This window comes from Aphelocoma coerulescens, chromosome 2, assembly GCF_041296385.1.
Source record: "Aphelocoma coerulescens isolate FSJ_1873_10779 chromosome 2, UR_Acoe_1.0, whole genome shotgun sequence".
Classification (NCBI taxonomy): domain Eukaryota; kingdom Metazoa; phylum Chordata; class Aves; order Passeriformes; family Corvidae; genus Aphelocoma; species Aphelocoma coerulescens.
In genome coordinates, this window is record NC_091015.1 from 108863406 (window position 1) to 108872251 (window position 8846).

The 8846-nt window shown below is 49.2% G+C and overlaps 1 protein-coding gene across 2 annotated transcripts; it reads left to right on the forward strand.

Annotated features, from left to right (window-relative positions):
* Positions 1 to 2589: 2589 nt before the first annotated feature.
* CBLN2 (cerebellin 2 precursor) lies at positions 2590 to 8039 on the forward strand. 2 transcript variants are annotated; one of them, XM_069004346.1, is made up of 3 exons: positions 2590 to 2938; positions 5230 to 5349; positions 5629 to 8039. In XM_069004346.1, exons 1-3 carry the CDS (start codon positions 2618 to 2620, stop codon positions 5824 to 5826), a joined length of 639 nt encoding a protein of 212 aa, XP_068860447.1. In that variant the 5' UTR covers positions 2590 to 2617; the 3' UTR covers positions 5827 to 8039. The 2 variants fall into 2 exon arrangements, with proteins under 2 accessions (XP_068860447.1, XP_068860448.1); XM_069004347.1 differs by lacking the exon at positions 5230 to 5349 and having other exon boundaries at positions 2596 to 2938.
* Positions 8040 to 8846: the final 807 nt, after the last annotated feature.

Sequence of the window (8846 nt, forward strand, 5' to 3'; positions counted from 1 at the left end):
GGAATGGAGAGAAATGCATCAAAATGCAACGGTGTTTCTCAAAACTTCGTTGCCAGTGCTCTGCCTTACCCTCTCCCGCACTGCTGATGACGTCTCAGCGGCAGCCCCACGAGCTGAGGAGCATGAAACATTTGCAGCCGGCAACATCTGATGATAATAACCTTGACTGTGACAGACATCACTGATACCGCTCCTCAAGGCAGGGGCGACCCACAAGCCCAGCGCACGCAGGCCTTGCAGAGGGGGGCGGCCACTCACTTCCTCAGCCGAACGCTCTGCCCTTTGGGATTTTCCCTCCCTCTCCTGCCGAGGTGCCACCCTCCCTGCTCCCACCGTCCCTGGCTGCCCCGGCGGCCCCGCGGCCCGACCCGCGCCGCCGCCAGGTGGCGCCTCGCGACCGCTCTTGGAGCGGAGCCGCGGGTGGGGCCGGGAGCGGGAGGGGAGCGGGGCCGGGAGCGGGAGGGGAGCGGGGCCGGGAGCGGGGCCGGGAGCGGGGCCGGGAGAAAGGCTGGACCGGGACCAGCTTGGGAACAGGTTCAATTCGGGAGCGGGTCGGGGAGCAAGTCCCAGTCCTGAAGTGTGTCAGGGAGCGGGTCCCGGTTCGGGAGCGGGTCTGGGAACGGGCCGGGAAGCTGGTACACCCCGGGGAATAAATATTTTAATAAAGGGGGAGCCGCCGCCGAGCTTTGGGCGCCGAGGTGTGGGGGTGCGAGCGTGGGAATGGGGCCTTGCGGTGTGCGGGGCGCAGCCTTACGGCCCGAAGTGCCCCAAACAACATGTCCTTTTTAGTGGTTATTACTCTCAGAATTAAAGTCTGTGAATTCCAAACAGCTCCCAGTGAGTGATGCTGCGTGGTTCGGCCGCAGCGGCGGCCGGTGAGCGCTAACGTGTCGGTGGCATGTTGGAACAGGGGCGTCTTAGCACGACGGGTTCAAGTAGGAATAATGTGGGGGCGAGAGGGCACGGCTCTTCCCTGACTCCAGTGGCACCAGAGAGGCCGTCTCAGTGGGAACATCGCGGCTTGTCGCGGCTGCTCGCGATGTGTCGGGGTGCGGCTCCAGGGCGCGGGGGTGCCTGGCCAGAGCAAGGACTGGGGTGCGGGATCGCCGGCGGTGCCGTGACCGCACTCCGCTCCGGTGCCGGTGTCTGAAACCCTGCCGGCTGCCTGTGCGTGTGTGTGTGTGCGCGCGTGTGCCGGAGAAGAGGGGAGGAGGGAGGAAGTGGGGTGGTGGTGGTAGCGGCTGGCGGGAGGGGGATGATTATTGGCAATGGGCGGGAGAGAAAGAGGCGACTCCTGTTTCCTTTTCTTCCTGCCAGCGCAATCTCGGCTCATTTTCTCTAAGCTATACAAGTTCACGGACGAGCTACCTAGCCAGTCCTCCTCTCCGGTCATGGACCTCCCAGGTAAAAAGGCCGTTCTCCTCCCCGCCGTCTGTTCTTTTTTGCAAAATATAATTTTTAAATGATAGCAAAAATGAGATGTGGGGTTAGGGCAGCGGTAGAGATGCCTCTGGAGAGGCGTAGGAGCGATCTCCCTGGAGCGAGATCTCCGGGTATTCTGGTGAACGGGGAAAACTGAGATGCAACTTCCGAGGGAGAAGCCGGGTGAGGCTTTGACTCCTATGATATGTGTGCATGCCGGGGTGGGAAACGGGGCATACCTGAGCCGGCTGCTTCCTTCTCACGAGTTTAGAGAGTCGCCGGGGTAGGCAGCAGTGGTGGTAGCCTGGCCTGAGGGACAGAATGTTGGGAAGTATAAATCAGTGCCCGAGGGCAGCAACCCCCAGGCGGGGAGAAGGGCGGCAGCAGCTTCCAGAAGCCGGCCGGAGCAGCGCCGGGGCGGGAGCACGGGGGTCGGGGCGCTCTGGCCACCCGCGAACGCTACAGATAACGGGGCAGCTCCATCGAGGGGAGACAAGGCGCGTTACTTATAACAAGAATAAAATCTCCTTCCGTAGTGGCTGGGGCGTTAGGAGACCGATACAAAACAGGCTCGCAGATGTAGTAAAAAGTGGGGCTGTGGGAAGAAGTGGAGTCGGGTTTTGGAGCCCCCGTTGGTGGTGGGGAGGGAAAGGGACTGCCAGAGGCGCCCGCAGGATGCTCCACCGCGGGTTTGGGGATGCAACCTGCCGCGCTGTCCCCTCCTCCCCCCTCGGCGTACGGCAGGGGCTGCGGGACCCCAGCCTGCTGGGGAACCGGAGAAAGAGGTGACATAGAGCAGCCAGGTGTCTCCCAGACCTGTTGTACTCGCTGGGACGCCCGGGGCGGGGAGGAGCAGCCCGCCGGGCGGCGTGGTGCCGGGTCCTGCCTGCCCGCTGCTGTGCTTCACCGCCGCCTTTCCCCTTGGCAGGCTGCTGCGTGCCGCCCGCCCTCTGAGGAGGCTCCTTCGCCCCGCGCAGAGGAGGAGGAGGCGGAGGAGAAGAAGGGGAGGAAGGCGCGGCCGCGGCCGCCGCTGCCCAGCCGCCGTCCCGCAGAGCGCTGGCCGCAGGGCGCCGCGGCGGCAGCAGGAGCGCAGCCCCCTCCGCCTCCCCGCGGCCGCCCGCCCGCGGCGGCGGCGCGGGGCGCCCGCATGTCGGCGGCGATCCGGAGCGGCGGCGGCGGCGGTCCGGCGCTGGGCATGGGGCGGCGGCGGCGGGGGGCGCTGCCGGAGCCGGCGGGCGGCTGCTTCTGCTGCCTGGCGGCGGCGCTACCGCTGCTGCTGCTGCTACTGCCCGCCGGGTGCCCGGTGCGGGCGCAGAACGACACGGAGCCCATCGTCCTGGAGGGGAAGTGCCTGGTGGTCTGCGACTCCAGCCCCTCGGCCGACGGTGCTATCACCTCCTCCCTGGGGATCTCGGTGCGCTCGGGCAGCGCCAAGGTGGCCTTCTCGGCCACCCGCAGCACCAACCACGAGCCCTCCGAGATGAGCAACCGCACCATGACCATCTACTTCGACCAGGTCAGCCACCGCCTGCTTCGCCTTCCCTACCCCTTTCCCCGCGCCGGCCGGCCCCTGCCCAGGCATCCCCCGCCCCTGCCTCCCCCTGGCTGCGCGCGTATTCTCCTTCTGGTTCCCGTTCCTTCTTTTAATCCCGACCCACCCGGTCAATAGCATCTTTACGTCTCAACTCCCCAGAAAGAATTTGGAAAGTTCTTTCAGGTGGCTGCGGGGCTTTTCCAGGGTAGTACCGGGCGGGGAGCACGCTGGCCTCTTGTCCGGTCACACTCGCTAGTATGGAAAGGGCCTTAACGTGAGGCTCTATGCCTCGGACGCGTGCGGGGGCGCCTTGCAGCCAAGAATTGCCTCTGCCTGCCAGGAACGACCGGGGGAAGGGTACTCATCCCTCCTTCGGTGCAAATTCAGATTTACCGCTGAGGAGTTGCCGGATCTGCCTATTCGGAGCGCATTTGGCAATGTTACAGCATCTCACAGAGGGAGGGAGAGAGGGATGAGGAAGAAGAGGGTGTTTCCCGCGTTATCAGGCGAGGCAAACGGTGTCCCCGGTGGGCTGTATCGGAATGGTGTTATCCCGCACAGCATACGCCGGGCAGAGCAGCGAACAGCCCGGCCTGCTTGTCCTGCCCCTGCCTCGTAGCACCGCTTGCCTCCCGTAGACCATACCCTGTCCATCCACTTTATTTTTGCGGTGAAATTTCCTTTTTTCCTACCACTTTTGACTCCTGAAGTAGTACTGCAGTCAGACAAAATTAGCATACCAGATAGTTTTCTCTGGGCTTGTTTGGTTGGTTGGTTTTTGGATTGTTTGTTTGTGTTTTTTTACCTGTCTGTCTGGCTGTCATTTATCTGTCTACCTGTCCCTCCTAACGAGTTTGCACAGCTATTCGTCACATACAACATCTCATAAAACCAGATCAGTAGAGAAAAAAAACCAAAACAACAAAAAATCAAAGCCCCAACTTGATAAATATGTAATATATTTTAGATGCTTTACCCGGCAATGTGCAGTTTCTAGGAGTGATTTTCTCGGTGCTCTCACAATAAGGATTGGTCGGGTTTTTTTGGTGTGGGTTTTTTTGTTTGTTTGTTTGTTTGTTTGTTTGTTTTGGTTTGTTTTGCTTGTTTGTTCCTTTTTTAGGAAACTAGAGACTTTGGCTGTTTGGGAAGAAAGGCTTGGGATTTGCGGGGTGGGGAGCTATGGTGTTTTTGTTTTCTCCTGCTTTGTATTTTTCTTCACGAAAGCAGAGCTGTAGCCCACAAACTGAGCGTGACGGGTGTGCCCCGGGTAGGGCACGGCGGAGCAGCCGGCTCGGGCACACCCGCTCGCTGGACGGCATCGCCACCGACCCGCAGATTCTTCTCTTCCCCCCGCCCGTGCCTTTTCAGCCAAATCCTGCTGCCCGTCACAAGACCCTGGACAAGGCGCGAGCGGATGAGCCGAGGCCAGATCCCCGTCAGATCGGCGGGACCGGCAGGGTGCGGCTGCCGCTTCCGAACGAGGCTTTGCACATCTGCCGGAGGGCTCAGCTCTCCCCGCCCCCCCCCCCCCCCCCCCCTTTTTTTTTTGTTTTGTTTTGTTTTGGGTTTGGTTTGGTTTCGTTTTGTTTGTTTGTTTTGTTTGTTTTGTGTTTGGTTGGTTGGTTTGGTTTGAAAAAACACTGAAATATATGACAAATTAAGGGTATAGCCAGGAAGGAGAACAGGCCCACCCCAGCCTTCTGAGATGTGGGCCAAGTGGCACAGCCCTCCAGAGGGACAGATAGACATGAGCTGGCAGATGTTGCTGTTGCTGAGCATCTGCTCTCCTCCTTTGCCCCTCTGCAGTGCAGTTTAGTTCTGTACCCTATCAAACTCGAGGCCAGCTCTGATTTCAGTTGTGTTAGCCAAAAAACATACATTTTCATTATGAGCTAATGACTTTTGGGATTTTTTCCTACCTTTTTTCCCCTCCCTCCTTCCCTCTATTTCACATTCCTCCCCCTCCCCCTTCTGCCACCTTTATTGACAGCACACTGTGGACATTTGCACTTCATCTAACCGGTTTTGGAGATCATTATTGCGTAACTAAATTGCTTTATTAACACTGATGCCTGTTAAATGCCTCTGTAACTTGACTCCATTCCCCTGCCATGCACTTTTAATTGTGCTTCAAATGCCATTTTGACTACACTATATGTTGGTCATTGAGCTCATGTGAGATTTTCGCTGATGCTTTTCTAAGGTTAGTCTGATTTCTCTGATTTCTCTCTTTCTCTCTCTCCTTTTCTTTGTTCTATTTGTTTACATTCCAGGTATTAGTTAATATTGGCAACCATTTTGATCTTACTTCCAGTATATTTGTAGCACCAAGAAAAGGGATATATAGTTTCAGTTTCCACGTGGTCAAGGTCTATAACAGACAAACCATCCAGGTGGGTTCTAATCTAAAGAAGATGCTGTCTTTCCTTTTCTTTTTTTTTCTTCAAATGCTCATTTCTACACTCATATTTGCAAAAACAGCAATTGAAGAATGAGACTGTGGGTTATTGTCAAAGGGGTCTGTATACATGACAGAAATCACTCATTGCCCATTGCCTTGGCTTAATTCAACCTAGATTCTAACCTGTACAAAAATTTGGTGATGTGCACAGGGCAAAAATATCATTGAGAGTATTGAGAAAACTCAGATTCTGTCTCTTTGCACTTTTTAGGTAAGTTTAATGCAAAACGGCTACCCAGTGATTTCAGCTTTTGCAGGGGATCAGGACGTCACCAGAGAAGCAGCCAGCAATGGGGTCTTGCTCCTCATGGAAAGAGAAGACAAAGTGCATCTCAAACTGGAAAGGGGTAACCTCATGGGAGGGTGGAAATATTCAACCTTTTCCGGCTTCTTAGTCTTTCCACTATAAAAGAAGGCCAAATAGGAGACAGATCCATGAGCCAGAGCAAGGATTCAATTGTTAATGACACCCTGAACTTGGCAGCACATGAAAATATTTTCAGTCACCCCGTCAGACTGTCACGGTAGAAGAATGATAACCTTCTAAACTCCAACATTTGCTTTGAATATTGACAATTCCTTGGAACCTGCGCCTCTAATTAGTTTTAGACGACAGTGATCTTTAGGAGAAATGAAATTATCGACCTGAGCAATTTGTACCTGTGATTGTAAAGTCAATTTTGGATTTTATTGTTGGGATCATTGACTTTCTTATTCTTTTTATTTTTTTCCTCTCTTTCATTTTTTCCTCTTTTTCTTTCTCTTGTTGTTGTCCCAATGAAACAAAACTTGGACCACAGAATCACTTTGTCAAAGGCTCACTCCAGAGCCAGAAGAATGGAGTGTTCAGCCCAATGAGGTGTTCTTCCCATGCTTTATTTCTTTGTGTTGTATAGCCTTAATGAAAAAAGAAAAAAAAAAAAAAGAAAAGAAAAAAAAAAAAGAAAAAAAAAAGAATGGCTTCAGTCTCAGTCCTGTATTTTTCTGGGGGAGGGGGATTCTGGACATTACTGTGTCAAGAAGTGCTTTATCCAGTGAAGCAAAATTTGCACGATTGGAACCTTATTTGTGTTGTTCGTGTTTTTCATCAATTTTTATTTTTCCTGATTTTTGTTCGTGTGTGCTAAAAATGTAAGCTAGATTGATCAATACAACAAAACAAAGCACATATATACCCTGTAGCTCTACGTAAGCTAACCAGTGAACAATTCTGTCTGCACTTTCCAGCTGATCTTTATAGACCTATTTAGAGAGAGAGAAAGAGAGAGAAAGAGAGAAAGAGAGAGAAAGAGCGAGAGAGCTACATGATCCTTCAATTACAATCTGGAAAATATAAAGGAACTGACATTTCTGAATTGTCCTGACATTTCTAGAAGCAACAGTGGAGGCTTTGAATATCTTCTCTGACCATACCCTAAAATATATCCTTTCTTTGCATTACCATATTTTGGGTGCTTTTATCTGATATTTATTTGATATATTTGTCCACTAAGGCTTGAGTACACATTGTGGGAGCACAGAGTGATGGCGGAGCAAACTCTTCCTCTTCCAAATTAAATAAAACCATCTCCACTTGAGCTGTCCGTGGCAAGTACCAGAGGAATAGACACAAGCATCTTTGACAGCCTTGGGGAGAGGGACCTTAGAGGATCAGCAAATGCTCCAGAGGTTGGCACAGGTGCCATGCATATATTAGCTGTGTGTGCTCTTCCCAACATAAATGACATCACAGTTCTAGGGGTTGACCGACATCGATATTCAAGGTTGGGAAAATTATTATCCCAATCAACAGGAGGTAAAATATCAGGCCAATGCCAGTTGTATCCTTTGCCTCATTCTCAATAAACACATCTTGCTTCTTGAATTTTTTAAGTTTCGTTTTTTGGTTTGCTTGGTTTTTTTTGGTTTTTTTTTTTTTTTAAGAGTAGTGTACTAGACAGTATGCTGAGGAGAATCTTGTTAGAGGAGATCCAGAATGAATGTTTATTTCATAGAATTTTTATCTTCATTTATTTAATTTTAAATATTTCATTTTGCTACTAATCCTCCAAGGATGGATGTGCAAAAGAATTTATTTTTGTCAAATTCACTCCTCTGCCTCAAGCAAATATAACACAAAGGCATTTGCAGGAAATCAGTGGTAACTACGTTGTATTTCAAAATTATGGTGGACATGTCATTTTCATTGTAAATTTATCATTAAAGGGACAAAATTAAAGTCATATATTCTTAAAAAAAAACTATCTGTGTTGCTTATATACCTCAGATGATTAAAACATAAGCCAATTTAATATTTAATATTTAATATTTTTGTGCATTTTCACCATTGATGTGGTTTGTTTGCTTTGCCGTTTCACTTTGCCAGTTACTGAATGAATTGTTTTCAGGTTGTTGGTTTTTTAAATGGGTTGCATTTTCTAGTTCCCCTTTGTGCTTTGGCATGACTGCAATGTTTCTAGTTGCAAAATATCACAGGGCTACGTTCAAGTACATGAAATAAAACCTGAGTCAGCAGCAACCTTTTTCTATTAAAATACAATAAATACAGTTGTCTTAATGGTAGACATTGTAAAACTACTTTTTGTGTTTACAACTCGATTATGTCACTCAAGGAAACAGAAACTGAGGTGCGTTCAAGGTCCCAAGTTTTTAGTTTCTACTATATTTTTAATTTAAAATAAAAATACTCAGTAAAAATACTTTAAAATAAGAATTAGTTTTATTTAAAAATTCTGCCTACCATAATCACATCCAGTATTCTTATTTATTTCAGTTCACTTGGCTTGAATAAGGAATGACATCTTAGTTCTGGCTCTCTCCTAAGCTAAATGAGGCTAATGACAATGTTTTCCTTGGAACTTATCTTGAAAGTTTCTTATGCCATTGAAGCTGCATAATCTGAATATCTCACTTCATGTATTCAAGCTCAGTAATCCTGACCATGCTTCTTTTATAAATATGTTTATATGATAACCAGTCTTCTGAATTTAAAGAAGTAATCTCATATAATGCCTCTTTCCCTCTGCTACTCTTGTGTCTTTCATGCTAAGCTATAGAGTTAGGACTCTTATACAAACAGTTAAAATAAATGGAAAATGTGGAGTAAATTCTTATTGTACACTAATTACAATCATGATTCCTTTTTTTCTTTTATATTCTTTGCAATATTTATTCCCTTTTCCCTTTTAATTTTGCATCTGGGTTTGAGAAAGTGCAATCTACTTGCTTTTGGAAATGGTAGAAATTTTGATATATTTGTAAGGTGTGGATTCATTATATATTTTATGCTGGAGGGGAAAAAATGTACAACTGCAGCACTGTAGATTGCAGGAAATATGATGTGAGAACAATTAAAGGAGCCTCCCAGTACCTCAAGAGTAGGCTTATAGAAATTAATTTACATAAATAAATTGATTGGGTAACACTCAG